This window comes from Haliotis asinina, chromosome 14 (genome assembly GCF_037392515.1).
Source record: "Haliotis asinina isolate JCU_RB_2024 chromosome 14, JCU_Hal_asi_v2, whole genome shotgun sequence".
In the NCBI taxonomy this organism is placed as follows: Eukaryota; Metazoa; Mollusca; class Gastropoda; order Lepetellida; family Haliotidae; genus Haliotis; species Haliotis asinina.
In genome coordinates this window covers 47692310-47711192 of record NC_090293.1, presented here as the reverse complement: position 1 = coordinate 47711192, position 18883 = coordinate 47692310, and the positions used below count along the sequence as shown (strand labels likewise).

Below are 18883 nucleotides of genomic sequence, written 5' to 3'. Positions count from 1 at the left end.
AAAAGTAAGACCAACAGTGTGTAACTACTGTATGACTATAAAGAGATTAAAGACGGACAAAGTGGACATACTGTATGACTCTGGACAGCGGTAAGACCAACAAGGGAACAAACTGTGTGAGCGTGAAGGCAGGTAAGGCCAGCAGAGTGGACGTGCTGTTTGATTGTGGAGAGAGGTGAGGCCAACAGAGATGACTTCTCGTAAGACTGTGGAGAGAGGAAAGACCAACAGAGAGGACACTCTGTATGACTGTGGGGAGAGGAAAGACCAACAGAGTGGACACCCTGTATGACTGTGGAGAGAGGAAAGACCAACAGAGTGGACACCCTGTATGACTGTGCTGAGAGGTAAGACCATCAAGAGAGGTAGAAAGTTAAGCAATTTGACCAATCTTATCTCCATTACTGACTGAACAGATCGAGGCTGTCTCTGTCTCAACAAACTCACTTGTCTAGAAAGAGGCAACAAGTGTCACGTGTACTTTTCTATGGGACAGGCCTGACGTCCTATTGCTTCCAGGAATCACGCAACCGTTGTTCCTTAAATATATGGATATATACTCGTCTGACTATGTACAAGGTATGTTTTTTCTTGGATCCAATAGCATGAACCCTGAGATTGACGTTGGACAAGCAGAGGGTGGGTTTGTGATGGGCTTGGGCTACTGGATGACCGAACAAATGATCTATGACCCCACGACTGGCGCCGCCGTGACGGATGGAACTTGGGTAAGTAGGAAAAAATCGTTGGTTTCAAGGTAACACCACTGTACATCACAGCATGAGTGACCTGTAGTAATTGTTAATATTTTGATAAGAAATCGGTCGCTACCACAATAGGCAGTTTATTGGTTTGCGAGTATATCATAGTCCACGTGTATGTTACAAACGATAATGTTGCAGATTAAGGGTCAAAGAACAATTTTGCACAAATACTGAACTTGTCAAAATACGTCATATCCATTTCGTCTTCTCGATTGAAAATTGTTTGCTAACACAATATAAACTTACTGCTTCTTACCTTGCCACATCCTGCCATATTTTAACTAAATATTGGGATTGATGTTTTATGGTGTTTTACACTTGCACAGGACTACAAACCTCCACTGGGGAAGGATATTCCTATAGACTTCCGGATCCAGTTCCTGAAGAATGCACCTAACCCACGTGGAGTTCTGAGATCCAAAGGTAATTTGGCAACCACTGATGGACTTTCAGTTTTCATGTCCTTAGGAGACACTCAACACAGTTATCTTTTTTGCCAGTTTTGTGGTGAGGTATATCAGTACGGAAGGGTATGCGTACCTTTTCACCTGTGTAATTACTGATTTAGAGTTTATTCATCTATGTCCCACCGCTAAGTGCCTTTTACGGCCATTTTCAATAGAGCAGATTGGTCTAATGCTTTTCCGAACTGCTAGGGGGCACTACGATAACGAGGATGCTCAGCACGTCTTCTGTTTGCACCTACTCGTAGACAATACTGATGAACCCCTTTCAACTTCATATCTCGTAGAGGCTAGACCGTTATAGATTACCAACTGACATTAACCCATGAAACTAGATCTTAAATACAAATGCTCACAGATAATTTAGTAAAGTGTGTCTCCCATGTCCTGCTACAGACGTAATATCCCTTTGTATGACTGTATCAGCGTTGTACTCTTTGAAACACGCCATCGAGGCTGCCAGAGAGGCAAGATCACAGGGCGCACTCTTCCTGTTGGTATGACACTGATGTATTTACGTATATATAAAATATATGTCATCTTACAGCCGTTGGTGAGCCGCCCCTGTGTATGTCTGCATCTGCGCTGTTTGCTATCAAACACGCCATCGAGGCTGCCAGAAGCGAAATATCAAAGGACGTCTACTTTGCTCTCGGTATGACATGTTGCACTTCTAGTCCTTTATTGCGAACCAACTGTCATGTTGTAGGCATTCACATAAAAACAGTATTGGATATAGGGTTGAATTACCAAACTGGCATAGACACATTAAAGAGGGTGTACCTGCCTCATTACTGGATGGACATTGTTTCTTATTAATGTTATGACGTGCAAAAGAGTTCATGATTCATGAAGACGTTTTACTGGTAAGTGACTACATCTGCATATATTAACACATAACCACATGTTTGGCGTTGTGTTGAGTATTCATTATTTCATGCCCAGAATAATGGAGAGGGGACAGACGATACACCTTTATCATGGTACGGTACACGTTGCTATACTGGGCCATCGGTTTGGTTCGTTTCAGTTCGGTATATGGGACATGATCATAACGAAAAAAACCCACAAGCGCCAACCTGTTATTGTTCAGTGACATGGAAAATATTAACGATAATCTCTGTTATTGTGAATGAAGAAACAATTGTTAGTTTGAACGAAGAAAAAAATGTTGTCTTGGATGAAGAAAACTGTCATTTTGAGACTAGATAGAAATGGCTGAACGAATACCGAAAATATCGATTGTTTTATTGTATTACCATATGCCTAACCGAAGGGAAAATACCGCGATTCTGCTAATACCGCGATATTCCGTTTCACCCTTAATAATCGAGACTGCTTATTCTGCTAATATAATTGATATCAATTGATATACTGCCACATATTTCCCATGTGTGTATTTCAGACCCCCCTGCTTCAGTGGAAGTGATCCAGACAGCTTGTCAAGTTGACAGTACACAGCTGACATATGGAACATAGCCGGCTTGTCTAAGGCATTACAACACATGAGTTTATGTGACATCGGTACACAGATTTAGGAGTCATTCTTAAACAAAATGTATTTGAAAACACAGCATGTGTTTGTTTAATCACATACCCTCCTCGCATGGTTAGTGGTAAAAATTCAAAAGGACATCGAAGGGTCCATGTCGTATTTCTTATCTCAATGCTGCGTTATTTGGTACTTTTTTCTCCATGTATTGTGGAAGGGTCCATATTGTAGTTCTTATCTCAATACTGTGTTTTGGGGTTTTTTTCACTTCATGGAAGTGTTTTTTTTTGCTTTTTCGTCCGGAAATCGTCTGAAACAGGAAGCAGCCGACACAGTCAATCACGTGACTATCACTTGATGAAAGAAAGCATGGTGACAGGCGTCCAACATTTGGTAGCAAACGACCTCGATATGAAACGGCATAATACGTTACAAGCGTTACATTTTAGATCTAAGCATTTTCCACTCATGTATGTAATAGAATAACCACTGGCTGGTTTATAAGTCTTGCCAGCAGTGAGGTTCCCTAAACATTTCTATTCCTGGTGAAACAAATACTGCTCAGAGTTGCAGGGCATGTGGCGGAGGTAATGTGATAGAGGTGGAGGGACTCTAATCGCTGTGTTTTTCTGTGAAATGTAATTCTGGGTTATGTTAGAGAACCTATAAGGCTAATTGAGTTTAAGCAAGAAAAATATTGTTGGGGAAAATTCTGTTAATCAGAGAGTGAGAAACGTGCTTTATTACGTAGATATAATCGCTCAACTAATTCAACATATTCTTTTGAGGAAGTTTACATATCTTGCTATTACATTTTTTCCTGTTTATTGTGAATCTTGAGCAATATATATGAGTTACTGGTGTTAAATCATTACAGCAACCACACTGGTGAATCGTTACATCATATGCTTAAACCACGAGGAAATTCTTCCGGTAATACCATTAAAACTAATACTGATAATAATCTATTCACCAAGCCTGAGACATCAATACACCATTTTTAAATTTCGGTTTAATGTAAAATGCAATTTTTAAAATATTGATCAATACCTCCAAATTTAATAAAGTGATGGTTAATACTCACAACGCATTGACTATTAAGTATTATATGTACATTGGTATAATTTGTTGTGGCATCATTTCGTATAGTTATTCAGACATACATGCGGGGCAACGTACATTTGTAACTTTGTAGCAGCCTGCATTTCTGTTAAGCAGTTCTTTTTTGTTTGGCGTCTTGTTTCTGCATTCTTTTCTGTGACGTTATTGATGTTGACGACTGATAACGTGATGACGTGTTTGGTTTTTTTATTTTGTTAATTTGAGCATAAACCGCGATTTCTATTCATTGTTGCTATTAAGGTCTAACTTTATATTTCTGATCAATGTAACTGGCAGAAACTCTCTGTCTATTCAACTGCTCTTTTTTGTTTGACTTTTAATGACATATCCCGAGCTTCTGCAAATGACAACGGCTTGGGAAAAAAAATAAGATTACTTCTAATTCTTTTCTCATTTGGTTATGTGAAAGCCGTATCTGGAGCAGTACCAAATAAGTAACAATCTCAAAGTGTCAGTCAAAAAAGCATTGAAAAAAAAATACTAATTAACATAAAAAATATGTGTGTCCATTTTAACTTCTTCCATGTTTCCTTTTTAACAGTCGCTTTATCTACAGCGTAGTGGTATTGTTTGTTTTAAAATAAGTTTCTGGTTCGAGATGATTTGAAACACAGCCATATTCCGTTGCGTCGACGTTGAAGGGTTCAGGTTCGGTACGTAAAAACGTAGGTAACAGGGCATACTCAGGGATCGATGTGTCACTTCATCGAATGTGCGATACATCAGAGTTCGATACAAATTAACTATCAGCATACATCTTTGCAAATACCACTCGTTGCTTTAATAGGACTTGTGCCAAATGTTTCTGGAATGTGATATCTTTGAATTTTCTGAAAAACGATAATACAAATTAAGAATGAAAATTTTATGGATATCAACTTCTTTATATGAGAACACAACGTTTCGGAGTTAATGCTTACTCCTTCATCAGGTGAAGGAGTAAGCATTGACTCCGAAACGTTGTGTTCTCATATAAAGAAGTTGATATCCATAAAATCTTCATTCTTATGCATTTCACTTCTAAATGCCCTTCAAAGATAATACAAATTATCTGAAATAAACGAAATAATGAAATACAAGTATTGGTTTATGTGTTTGTCTCATAGGAGTTCAAGGAAAGGTCTGCTGGTCCGAAAGATGAAATCAAAACTTCTTTCTCGGTTGTTAAATTTGGGGTTGCCTCCCTTATATGGGAAAAGGATCCGCTTTGAAGATAACCTATGCAGTCCCAAAGTAGCCCTTATTTCGTTTCATGGTTTATAAGCACCCTACAATCGTTCATGGTTTTCACCAATGAGGCCTGCATCAAAAACCGAGAAGACATAATACAACCAAAAGAGTAGGATTACTCACACATGTGACATTGTTTAGTCAATATATCTGCTGTAAAGGAATAAATAAATAGTATCCACGCCAATGCAGTGAAAAACGTTCCACGCGTCACAAAATTTATAAAAGTGAAACTATTTTGACTGAATCAGTGATAACACCGGGTGTTATCGGACAGGATCAGAACAGCCATGCCCTGGATCGATAAGTTGGTGATGGACTAGACGAAGCAGGAACACCATAGCGCTTCTGTTTACACCTTTGAGACTGTAAACGGTAAGTACGTCTGTCGTCTTCATGACGATTTACAGGTTCATACATCCGTCAACACCCATACAACAAAAGACTCGTCAGCTCCGAACATATCCGTCAAGTACTCTATGGGCAGGCGAACAGACAGACTGTTCATCATGCACCTCTACCTGTTCCTTACATGTACCTCTTTGCCATAAAAGGCGACTCAGCTTGTCGTAAGAGGCGACTAACGGGATCGGGTGGTCAGGCTCGCTGACTTGGTTGACGCATGTCATCGGTTCCCAATTGCGCAGATCGATGCTCATGTTGTTGATAACTGGATTGTCTGGTCCAGACTCGATTATTTAGAGACCGCCGCCATATAGCTGGAATATTGCTGAGTGCGGCGTAAAACTAAACTCACTCACTCACTCACTACATGTACCTCTATAACAACGAAAACACCCATGAAACCTATCAAATGGTTCGACTGGTACCTGGAACTGTCTTGTTAACTCCACACTCAGACGTATTCTGACTATATGGCATCGATCTGGAAATAATCGATTACGGACCCGACAGCCCAGTGGACAACAGCATGAGCATCGACCGACACAACTGTGATACGATGACATGTGTCAACCAAGACATCGAGTCCGTCCAACTGATCTTGTCAGTCGCCTATCACGACTAGCATGGGGTGCTGAAGATCAATCGTATCCCAGATCTTCAGGGTCTGTCCTGCAACATAGTTTAAAGGTATCAGGCCTAACAATATAGATATGAAACAACATCAGCATCAACTACATCGAAATGACAGTGACCGTCAACATCAATTATCATCAGCGTGATTCATCAGAATTACTTTATCACTTTATCTGTGGCAATACAGAATAGTACGGCTGTCACATGAAACCCACGTGACGATCGCCACAGATGCTTCCCATGTAGTCGGCGTCAGTAGCAGTCGTAGTCGTCAAAATGCCGACAAAGTCGCTCGGAGACTTTGTACAGTGTCCTGTATGTAGGACCAGGTAGGGTATTTTCTCTGTTACATACACTCTGGGACAGATAAATTGTACAACTTTCTCTAGTGCCGTGATTTCACGGATTTGGTTGTTTTACTTTAGCCTGTATTCTACAATGAGGGGCGGTGATATAGTCATGTACATTGGTGCAATGTGTGAAGCTCAGTTCTGGTGTCCCCGGTCTTGATATTGCTGGAATATTGATAAAAAGCGGCGTAAAACTACATTCACGAACGCGATCAGTTTCAAATGCAATATGCATATGGTAGGATAAACAGAGACTGAACAGCAAATATGGTTGCAGACCTCGACCACAGTACATGATGCTAAAAGTATGCCATGCTGCGCCAGAGATCTGTGGTGAGACCCCTGGTATCATCAATTCTTTTGGACAAAAAAGGAAAATCGTATTTCGGGTGAAGAACACAATTCTTATATGCAGGATGACCATGATATATTTTGGTTTTGCTGAGCATTTACATGTCCCACACATCAAACTTTTTAAATGTATATATAATGAAGTATTGCGACAGACAATGATTTTTACTGTAAGCAATTTTCCACTCTCATAACGCCATTCCTGCTCAGGTGTGTTCAACGTCAGGACACCGTGAAGCTTCCTAAGGTCGACGTGACAAAAATGGACACATTTTCAGAAATATATCGTTATGTTGCAAGTGGCATGGGAATAAGACAATGTTTGCGAACTAAAGGACAATAACTGAGTATCGTAGATCTACCAAAGGTCAAACTGATAACAAGAGTCTTACATATTCAGGACCGGTATATCCTATTGTACCGCCAGATAGTGTTCAACAGATATCGTGTTAATACATATATTTCTAAATATGTCCATATAGATTATCAACTCTCATCAAGTCACATGTAGATAGATAATGCATACAAACGGTGGCATACAAGGGATATTGCTATTCCTTTCCATATTCAGCTTTATCAGAATCGATCAGCCCTTGTCAATCAAAGGTGTGTAATTCTGTCTGTAAAATGTATCTAACGTTCAGAATAACAACGTTCATGCTACATTATTAAGAGATTATGGCGATTATGGTCAGATCCGAATTGCGCAGATTGATGCTCATATTGTTGATCACTGGATTGTCTGCTCCAGACCATTACTTACAAACCGCTGTCATGTAGCTGGAATGTTGCTGAGTGCGGCGTAAAACTCAACTCACCGTCGCTGTCACTGTAGATGACTAAACTTCTCACTGTATATCCAATATATCAGTTTATCTTCACTACATTGCACTATACATTAAACCATTACATGTTAGTAAAGCTGTTACTCTGGGAAACACAGGCGAGATTGTATGATAAATGGAACAGTGAGTGAGGGAGTTAAGATGTAAAGTCACGTCGGCAATATTTCTCGTTCTCAAACGTGACTTTAACAAATTACTTATTCGTGATAATGCAATCAAGCAATGAAATAACCTGTCGTTGAAGGACAGCACAATAACTTGATTATCATAAATAGAGATTTAAAACTAGAATAAAAGTGTAAAATTAGAAACAACAAACTTTAATGAAAAATAAAATATATTCAAAACGATTGGAAATCACCAAAAAGATCACCATAATACGAAACATGGGGACTTACAGTACCTTAGCTACCTGCATGGACCCTAGCTGGATTTACACCATTCCTTCTAGTCTCTGGTAATTGGAGACAAATGCAGTCATAAATTAGAAACACACATATTCTAAGATTAAAAAGTGGTAAGTTTAGATTTACTTTGAATGTATTGGGACTTACGTACGCTCTCTTTTATGATACTTCAGCCCCCTTTGAGGATACAGCAACTAACAATTTCAGTTACAAAGTCAAACATAAATAATACTTATATGTACAAAACATACCAATCAAAATGTTATAATTAATTTCAAGACAATAATAAGTATTAAATAGATAGTTGGATCAAGGGGTACTTTAACGATATTAAATTGATCCATCAACAATGCATCTTATTGTATTTTAGATTTTTATACCGCTGTGAATAGCACAGTAATTTTAAATGATATTTTAAGTGTGTGCGATTGTATGCAAGTGTACTAGCTCTATTGTTATAAAATCACCGTGCTTTCGCGTACACTGACCACGTTCAAAGATACCCCTGCTAAGCAAGTGCTTACCCGACCCTACACTTAATGAATTTAGAAGAAGTCACTGATGTATTCAAATATTCACATGAATTGAAAGCTTTTGTACGTTAATCTGGATGAACAGACATATAGCGGATGATTGATGGACAAGTCATTGTTTTATATCTATGACTGGAATACAGTTAGTGTTGTGTGATGCCAAGGAAAACTAGCTGCTGGCTACTTGCTTCTCAGATTAACAGATGGGGCTTTCGAAAAAAACACCAAACTTCCTCTGAGGCATTCTTTTAATTCAACAATTCATTTTCGTTGTCTTTTTCTTGAAATGTGTTTTATATTGTTTTGTTTGTTTTTTAACGCCACATTCAGCAGATTCCATCTATCGGGAGGTGGTCTATGAATGATCGAGTCTGGACCAGACAATTCAATGATCAATCTACGCAAATGGGTTAGAACTGGGTTGTCAAAAACCCAAATAATTCTAACACGGATTCTAACACGCTGTAAATGTGTTTTGTTTAAATCTTTGACAGTCTATATATTTCTACAGTCACGCCCCGACCAACGGAGCACTGAAGGATGGCGTGTATGCTTCTACCTGTGAAAACTGTGGCCACTTCTTCAAGTTCAAGGCCACGGGTCACCTCAAATCCTCTGTCACCTTCACCATAAACAACAAGTCCTTCACAGGTACGAATGAGCATGCAGTTAGCAGTTTTCAAGCATCTGTAAAAAGCTGCGTTTTCTTTCGTAATTCTACAAAAAGATTTCTAATTTGAATTGCTTAATCTTTTCATTACGTAACATGTTTGAGTTACGTGGGCGTTTTGACGTCATTCAAATCGGAGTCCAATATCCAAGATGGGGGAACATTATTATTTCAGATAAACCGCCTCGACAGATCCTGAGATGTAGGGTCAATGTTTCATACCTGTGGGTTTGTTTAGGAAAACAGTCGTCCGTAGCACCTGAAAAATCACATCAGAGATTACATTGTGTCACGTTATCAGTGTATGTCGGGTTCACATTGCATGTCACACACAGCGACTGTGATGTTTCCAGCGGCTGTAGAGTCGGCCATGTTGAAACTTCTGTACCTTGTACACTTCACGCAATGTTCATGTCTGTACCTTTCACAAAGTGTTATATTCTCCACTTTCATCATGTGCAATTAGGCATTTTACGAACGCTCGCAATGTCTTGCATGTACGGCAATATCCCCGCTGTTCGCACGATGAGTCCGAAAGCTGCACTTAAACGAGAAAGTGTAATCCCAAATATAAAATATGCTACATATGACCACTTTGTAAATGGCGTTTGGTATTCTAAGTTTGGAGATTCCAAGTAACTATAGGTGCCCCCAAACAAACGCTTGTTGTACGAGGGTGGTTGTTTGGTTGTTTGGTTGGCAGTTGAACACTGCAATCAGCAACATTCCAGCTATATGGCGGCGGTCTGGAAACATTCGAATCTGGACCAGCCAAACCAGTGATCAACTACATGAGCATCGAACTATGCAATTGGGATACGATGACACATGTGTCAGCCAAGTTAGTAATACGATAAGCATGGGTCAGTCTACCCTGGATCGGTTTGAACTCAAGGTGACACCATCTGTGATGGACATTCCTGATTTAGACTGACAAGCAGCACTATTCTAGCATGATCACGACTCGGGACACCAGCAATGGTTGGAATGTTTTGCCCGTGTTATTGATAAACAGCTCTATATTCTTTTCAGAGATAGGGTTTGTTCAGATGGGTCAGTGCAGTTAATAAATGTGGTCAGTATATGCAATAGACCCGTGAAAATCCGGGGTAGAATAGGCCTTCAGCAACCCATGCTTGCCATAAAAGGTGACTATGCTTGTCGTAAGAGGCGACTAACGGGATCGGGTGGTCAGACTAGCTGACTTGGTTGACACAATTCATCGGTTCCCCATTGCGCAGATCGATGCTCATGTTGTTGATAACTGGATTGTCTGGTCCAGACTCGATTATTTACAGACCGTCGCCATATAGCTGGAATATTGCTAAGTGCGACGTAAAACTAAACTCACTCACTCACTCACTCACTCATTGAAACCACAGTCATTTAATGTCTTTCTTGCAAATTCAGTCCAGGGAAATACATTGATTTCAGGACTAACTTGCAGCATTAAAGAATATACATTTATAAACAAGCACATCACCAACATGCTTGCCATGAAAGGCAACTATGTTTGTCGTTAGAGGCGATTAACGGGATCGGGGGGTCAGGCATGCTGACTTGGTTGACACATGTCATCGGTTCCCCATTGCGCAGGTCGATGCTCATGCTGTTGATCACTGGATTGTCTGGTCCAGACTCGATTATTTACAGACCGTCGCCATATAGTTGGAATATTGCTGAGTGCGGCGTAAAACTAAACTCACTCACTCACTCACTATATGCAATAAAAACCCAACTGTGGAAGGACAAACATCAGTTTTGAAACATCGTGGAAAGAATATAAAGAAGTTAACATGCTATGCATTTATGTTTGTCAAGCTTTAACTGTCTTACGAAAACTACAGAAATGCTTTGAATTTATGTATCTATATTGATTTCAGTTGGCAACGAGTATGCCGCAGCTCTCTCCCTGAACGAGTTCATGAGGTCCCAGGGTGTGTCCTATGGCACCAAGGTGATGTGTATGGAGGGAGGATGTGGTGTGTGCCTCGTCACTACCACACTGTACGATCCCATCACAAAGGCCACGCAGACCTACACAGTCAACTCGGTAGGCACAAACAAAAGAAGTAATTTCTGAATAATAGGACTGAGACGGGTAACCCGGGTGCCTAGGACGGGTGGGTAAAGAGATGCATACGGTTACCCGTCTCAATACCCGGACCAGTTATGATCATGTGATTACATATTAAACAATGTAATGTGATTTTTTTTTCATCATTAAAAGGTTGAATTGCTGTGGAGATTATACATAATTTAAAGTCACAATTTTTTAATATAATACATGGTTAAGTTGTTGAAAATCTGGAAGTTTAAACCTCTGCTAAAGAATATATTGCCATATCTTGCAAATTTAATGTCATGAATTAACACAACGGGTATCCGGGTAGGATAGGGTAATAAGAGGTTGGGTACCCTGGTAATAAAAATTTAGACCCGTCCCTGCCCAAATAAATTATCTGAAGGAATAAAACAATTTACACATAATATGTAACTAAATAATCTTTTTTATATAAACTATAGCTACAGTCTGTGTGAATACATATTGGAGGAAAATATTCTTACAGTCTGCTCTATTAGACATATGCTCTGTGAGGAGATGCATGCACACCATGTTGCCTGTTTTAGTGTCTGGTTCCTCTGTACACATGTGACGGTATGCAAGTGACCACCATTGAGGGTTTGGGCAACCCCAGGGATGGCCTACACCCGATACAAGACCGTCTGGCACAGTACAATGGCTCTCAGTGTGGCTTCTGTAGCCCCGCCCAAGTCATGAATATGTATGGGTAAGACATTCATCCATGGAAGCTCACAATGACTGTTGGATCATCTTATCATCATGAATATGTATGGTTGTCTTCAAAAAACCTATATGATATGGATACATTATGCAAAGCTCACCAGATATTGTTAGATTGATACTAACGGCGTAAAACTGCATTCACTCACTACTAATCCCCACCGTACAATATTCCTGTTTCAGGCTGCTGAAGCGGACCCCCAAACCCACCATGCAGGAGGTGGAAAACGCCTATGACACGACTGTCTGCCGTTGTACAGGTCGGTTGGATTTGTTTTTTCAAGTAAAACTAAACAAAACAAGGTGTAGATGTTGAAAAAAAAAGTTGAATGTAATGTGGAACAAGTCTTGCATGTGCAACTACCCAAACACAGACTGCCCATAAAACATTATTGTCGATTTCTCCGGATACACGCGACGTGGAAATTTCTCTGAGAATTCATCATCTTCGGTGGGCGAACTTGCTAAAGCGCCAGGCTAGTGATCCAGCGAGGTTGAGGTGTCGGGATCGAGCCCACGTGTGACCGGGTTTAAAACCTTGGAGTCAACTTTGGTGCAGACTCTTTCCATGTTGTCGCAACCGCTAGTGAACAGTACACAATCCTGTGCACCTAAATAAACCCACGAATCCGTGGGTAAGTGATAAGATGGTGGCCACATGAACACGTGCATACACCTAGTTGCGGGTACAGCAACGTGCAGTAAACTTGGACAAAGTTCTGTCACTATGTGCCCCAGTCCACCCAGCTGTGAATGGGTGTCTCGACAGGATGAGACAGCGACAAATACCTCGGTGCGCAGCAATTGTTGTATACTCCCCACTGAGTTGACACTGGTAATATGATGGGCAGATGATATTGACATCCAGTGATCGAAGGAAATATATATGTCAGCGCCTTGAGCAAGCACTGGTTGTCTGGATATGTACGCCATATACATATTCCTATAATAAAAATAATAATTTATTACACTGATCTGACGAATCAGTTTTGCGAATGCAAGTCGATAGAAGGGAGATAACTCTAAATTTGTTTTTCTTACGTTATTTGCAGAATCTAGCAATGGCTACGAAACGTTTTGCTCAAATGTAGTCCATGAGAATGTTGAAAGGGGAATAACACCGCCGGAATTACACAATATAATACCTACGGGGAAGACGGCAACATGGAAAATTCGAATCGTTTGATCCACACAGGTTGGCTAAAGTGTACGATCCGATACCCTAGTTTCAAACAGTTCAGAATTAATATGGAGGTGTTCGGTGAGATAAAATGTTGTTCACTGGTCCCTCACCTTTCGGGCTCAGGGAACATAAAAAAACACCAAAGGAACATCAACCCATGCTCCTTCATGACCAGTGAAAAAACTGATAAAATATTTTGCTTTTGGCAAAGAACTTGATGAATGTGGAAATATACTGAACATCATTAGAAACGCACCACCCATATAATACGAAAATTACCCCCTCAGTCTGAAAAGTACACATCATTTAAATGGATGGTTTGATAGCTTGGAGATTTCAACAACAAAGGACAAATTATTTTTTCGAAAATATATTTACTGACAGAGCATGACACGTATAGAGGCACCTGGGATTAGTTAGATGTAAACACTGTCAGTAGCAGGTGAGTCCACCACTGGCGCTGATTACTGCAACACAGCGTTGTGTATCACCGTTCTGGTTACTCGCTGTTGTATCTGTTGCCGTACACGTTGCAGGTTAACCTCCAATTGACGGGTATTGACAGGTGGTTCGATCATTAGACGCCCGCCCATATCATCACAGATGCACCAGTCCAAACCATCATATATGTTTTCCATCATTATGGCTCATACATTCATTCTTATCTACGTTTTTACACTTTATTCAGTGCCTTTTAGCCTGGGACGTTTCTTATGTTGTTCAGTATATTTTTAGACTTTCATTACCAGTATTTAATTTAAAAATTGACAGAGCGACGGTTTCACAGGTTGAAGTGAAGCAGTGAGACAGTAATAGGACTGCTTAATCATGTTTTGTTTCAGACTACAGATTTCACTGCTGTAGATTCCTGCACCATCGGTACATGATGAACTATTGTGCCGCCTTAAAACTTTGGAAACACATGCCGATATAACTTCCAATGACCAATAGCACTCAAAGATCTGACAGTTCTACACTCACACATGATTAATTACTGTGAAGAACGCATGTTTTTTTTTATATTTTACGCTAGAGTTCAGGAGCTTATAATGACGACGGTATGTGTGCAGTTATAAATGACGCGAGTGATTGTAGATTATAAATTCCACGATCAGACATGGAAACCTTAAAAGCCTTACCAAACTTAGAGGTTTCTCATTGAAACAGTTATTTCTTTAACTCATCCAGAAACAGTGTAGGTACTTGATCTCTTCACGCCAATATAATATACCATATAACAGATGTTATTGGTGTTGTGTCGTTGAAACAGATGATCTGCACATATGGAACTATTGCGCTAGCCAAAACACTTCCTAAAATGCCGTTCTCTTTACCAAGGACAGATAGTGATTCATATGCACAGGAACTCATAAATACAAATACCCAAACCTGATAACTCTCGAGACGGGTAAGAAGCACAATGTACGACACTTGTTACCCTTATTCATGATCATGACATAAAAACCCACCATGACTAGACAGTTTCACATTGCGAAAGGCTATATCTTCACCTGGTCTGTAAACAATCAAGGTATAAAGTATCTTCACATCATGTGAGTACAGGTTATCACGCCATTTTAGAACCTGACAGGTGCTGTTGTCACCGCTGTGTGGTTGAAAAGATAAAGGGAGTTAATGTCGTACATGCTGGTGTTCATTCATCACGTATACAAACACGTACTCGCTGACACTGAAGATCCAAATGACCCCTGGAGGTTTTATCAATACTGCTGAGTCAGCAAAGACAAAACTGATAAACTGGGGTCATGTTAATAAAAACACTGTAGTGTATCTGAACCATTGTTTTCAGTGACGTTTCTGAGAAGGGAATTGCAATTATGTGTGGTGTAGACACCCAGAACCCAGTGGACCCATAGGCTTTTCTCTCCCCTAAGGTTGGAAGCTCTGCCATTGTATGGCTGAGCAAACATTGTTCTTCAACGTTTTTCCTTTTCGCTCTAAGCAAGCATCATAATCTCCATACTTGTACGCACCGAAATTTAAAGCAGCAGAATTAACACATTGTCGCGTGCACGTAACTGTCATTAACGGTAAAATATGTTTGTTTAAATTAATGGTCCCCGGGGCGGAAATAAAACACGGTTCCCTGCCCCAAGGCATCTTGGGATGGTCTGTGCTGGCCGAAACAGCATGCTAATGGTTCCAGTCAATAAATCCGATGAACCGTCACCATCTCCAAGCCTTTCAACCCCAGTAAACCACAAAAATCACTTTAGTTTCAACAGCATAAGTACGCACGTAAGATTGGATTTACATACAGTCATGGAATCGCAGTATGGTCGTGTAGTTTAGCCACAAACAAATACTGTTTTTGCAAATTAACCTAGGACAGGACATACTTACCTCTGGTCTAACACTTGGTGTCATCAGTGATATTCACTGTCCCATAGTTTCAGCCCTTATTTTGCCTTTTACGTTCAATATTTGTCATCGGCTAAAAGAGACTGGTTATTGTATTATTTATTATTTGGTGGCTTATGTTACATAGTATTATTGTTATTATTATTATCTATTTTCGAGACTAATTACATTTTTCTATAAGCTATGATTAACGTCGTTTTGTGGTTAATGATGACCCAATCAGCAATAAATATACAAAGAAGGTTTGTACGTACTTAACACACCATGAATAAGGCAATGCAATGATTGATATTGTGAGTACAATACGATGTTCCAGTCCTTGACTGAGTCAGTGGGTTTTGTTTTACGCCGCTTTTAGCGAAATTCCAGGATTGTCACTGCGGGGGACATAAATAGACACAACTAGACTTCGTAGAACATCTTTCGCAGAACAACATGTGAGTGTTTCTACTAAAAAATGAAGTAACATTTTACATTAATATCCAAACCGGTTCAATGGGCGAGCGGAGTAAGGATTTGCCAAAAAGAATGATTAGATTATGAGTTGACGTTCTAGTATGGCATAGATTATTCTTGCATATGACGACCTCTATTTGACCTTCATATTACTTACGACTTCTGCTAAAGCCCTACAACTAATAATAATGTTTGTTTTATATCATGTTTTAACATTTTCAAACACAAGTCAGGAGTGAGATTCTACTCAGCACACACATGGACAATGACGCAGGAACGTTTTGCACCCCAAGACACCCACAATAATATTTGACAAGCTTGGTAAAAATCCTGTAATTTCATAGAAAAGTGAAACCTGGTATTTTATTGCCTACACCACTTCATCACTTTACAGAGCCCAACAGGAAGAATACTGTTTGAACCCTTGAGAGTAAACGTTTAGGTCCCCTTGACCCATATGTCACGTTGAGCCATCGTACATGTAATTGCAGGTTACAGACCTATTCTGGACGCCATGAAATCCTTTGCTGCTGATGCTACACCAAATCTTCCAGGAGGCACCATTGACATAGAGGTAAAAGAGTGTTTAGTCTAATCAACTGTCCTTATAATGTATGGTCCACAGTGAATGAGCGCTAAAGCATGCACTGCCTGTTTCCTCCGATATTAACTTAAACTAGATTTTCTAACATGGTATTCCTGCAGCAAATGGTCATTTTTTTTCTCAAACTGGAACTATAACCCACTGCCAGTTGCTACTTCCAGGAGCTGGACAAGAAGATATGCAAGAAGACCGGGACGGCTTGTACAGGACGATGCTCATCTGAGAGACAGGCTGAAAAGGAGCAGGTCCCCCTCCACATTGTGCTGCAGGGGTCACAGTGGTACAAACCCACCACCAAGCAGCAACTCTACGACCTCCTCGGCCAACACCAGGGAGACAACTACAGACTCGTGTTCGGAAATTCAGGATTCGGTATGCATTGAGAACTTATTAGTTCCAGCCCAATCATGCACCAATCGCATGTTCTGTTGCAAATACTTTCCTGAAAGTGAAAATTCCAAAAACATACATGATGCACAAAACAGTTTCAAACTGACGATACGTTGAAGACATCTTTGTGGACATTTATAGAACATAAAGGTATTTGAAAATAATGTGTCAAAAGGCAGGCCATGCGATTTTCTGCAAAGCATGAACTAACATGCACATGATCCTATTCGAAATATTTATCCAGGATTTTTTTCAGAGAACGCATTAAATCCATAACGGAAAAATCTTCGTAGCACTCATCTATGACCATACAAGTATTGTGTTTTATCGTGTTGTCTATCCATAACTACTCACACCATTAAATCCCCACGCTTTTACGCTGTTTTGAGTGGGATTTGAATTGTGTCACAAAGTAATAATCACACTGCACATTGGTTGAACGACATTTTGAACTAAATTACTGATGAAACAAGTAGCGGACGCCGTTCATGAAAGTAAGCTGTTATAGAGACTGGATTCATGTTACTTTACATAATGAAACAAGATTATTTGATCATGTATATCATCAGAAAGGGGATTCGTGAAGAGCCAGGACTAAAACTGGCCTTCATGCTTGTCGTAACCCATGCGACCGTCGGGTCGTCAGGCTCTCGGACTTGGCTGACACGTTTTCGTATCTTCGTATCTCAGTTACGTAGTTCGATGCTCTCACTGTTGATCATTAGATTGTCTGGTTCAGGCACGATTATTTACAGACCGCCGGCATAGAGTTGTTACTGATTGCGTTGTAAAACTTAACTCACTCATTCACTATCAATAAGGTTGATGGTCATGTCTAATTGACTCATTATAAATTGGCGATTATTCCAGGAGCGTATAAAGAGATCGGCCCTTGGATGTATGATGTTCTCATTGATCTGCATGGCATCCAGGACTTCTATGACATATCAGTAAGTTATAAAATGTGATAAAATGGGACTGTGAGCAGTGTCTGTATAGATCCACAATTTCTTTTGTGCTAGGCTACAGTCTGACCTTGGCCAGAGCGTCTATGTGTCTTGCCCCAAGACGTGGGAAGCTACTTGAATTTATACACAAAAATGTCTTACAAGAAGAGGAAATATCGCTGGCTAAGGAGAAAAACTACACGTGTGACAACTTTGTTCATGGAAACATGTCGATCTGCAATGGGTTTTGTAGATTGACATATTATATATTTTTGTACATTTTCGAACATGGACCAATGTGAAACTCTGGATTTCTGCACGAAGACATAAAAAATAAATATATTTCAAATGAAGTAAAACAAAACACTTTTATCCTTGAGTATACGATACCGGGACACTATAACTTCTAACTCTTCCCGTTGCACTCCTGGTTTGTGATACATTTTACAGGCATCGAATATTGTTTACCCTTCCTGAAAACGAATTGTTTTTCAAACATACATTCTCGCATATGTTGTTATTTCCGTACACCAGGTGGACGCCTCGAAGGTGACACTTGGCTCCAGCATCACCCTAACCAACATGATGGAAGTCTTCAAGGAACATCGCACCAATCCTGGCTTGTCTTACTTCAGAGACTTCGCCAACAGGGTTTCTGTCATCGCTAATTCTGGAGTCAGAAATGTAAGTGGTGAAAGTTTTGAATATCTCACATACACCAATGCTTTCTCTGAACACTGTCTTATGTGCAGTTATTTGATCAGCTTCACTTTGAATACTCACACAAACGTTCGAAATATAACACGTTTCTTGGAAGAATCACCAAGGCAACCCAGCGCACAATCTGAA

The 18883-nt window shown here is 40.0% G+C and overlaps 2 protein-coding genes across 2 annotated transcripts in view; both read left to right on the top strand.

Annotated features, from left to right (window-relative positions):
* The window catches only part of LOC137262152 (uncharacterized), a 30723-nt gene extending 25559 nt beyond the window's left edge, over positions 1 to 5164 (top strand). The window contains exons 33-36 of the mRNA XM_067799933.1: positions 605 to 728; positions 1091 to 1187; positions 1776 to 1883; positions 2634 to 5164. Coding sequence (XP_067656034.1) covers positions 605 to 728; positions 1091 to 1187; positions 1776 to 1883; positions 2634 to 2707 — 403 coding nt within the window. The 3' untranslated portion in view covers positions 2708 to 5164. The remainder of the gene's footprint in view (positions 1 to 604; positions 729 to 1090; positions 1188 to 1775; positions 1884 to 2633) is intronic.
* Positions 5165 to 6386: 1222 nt separating this feature from the next.
* LOC137260850 (uncharacterized) overlaps positions 6387 to 18883 on the top strand; it is a 33691-nt gene continuing 21194 nt past the window's right edge. The window contains exons 1-9 of the mRNA XM_067798407.1: positions 6387 to 6439; positions 9108 to 9247; positions 11150 to 11319; positions 11898 to 12058; positions 12256 to 12332; positions 16585 to 16667; positions 16859 to 17069; positions 17958 to 18037; positions 18569 to 18718. Of these exons, the coding sequence (XP_067654508.1) occupies positions 6387 to 6439; positions 9108 to 9247; positions 11150 to 11319; positions 11898 to 12058; positions 12256 to 12332; positions 16585 to 16667; positions 16859 to 17069; positions 17958 to 18037; positions 18569 to 18718 (1125 nt within the window). The remainder of the gene's footprint in view (positions 6440 to 9107; positions 9248 to 11149; positions 11320 to 11897; positions 12059 to 12255; positions 12333 to 16584; positions 16668 to 16858; positions 17070 to 17957; positions 18038 to 18568; positions 18719 to 18883) is intronic.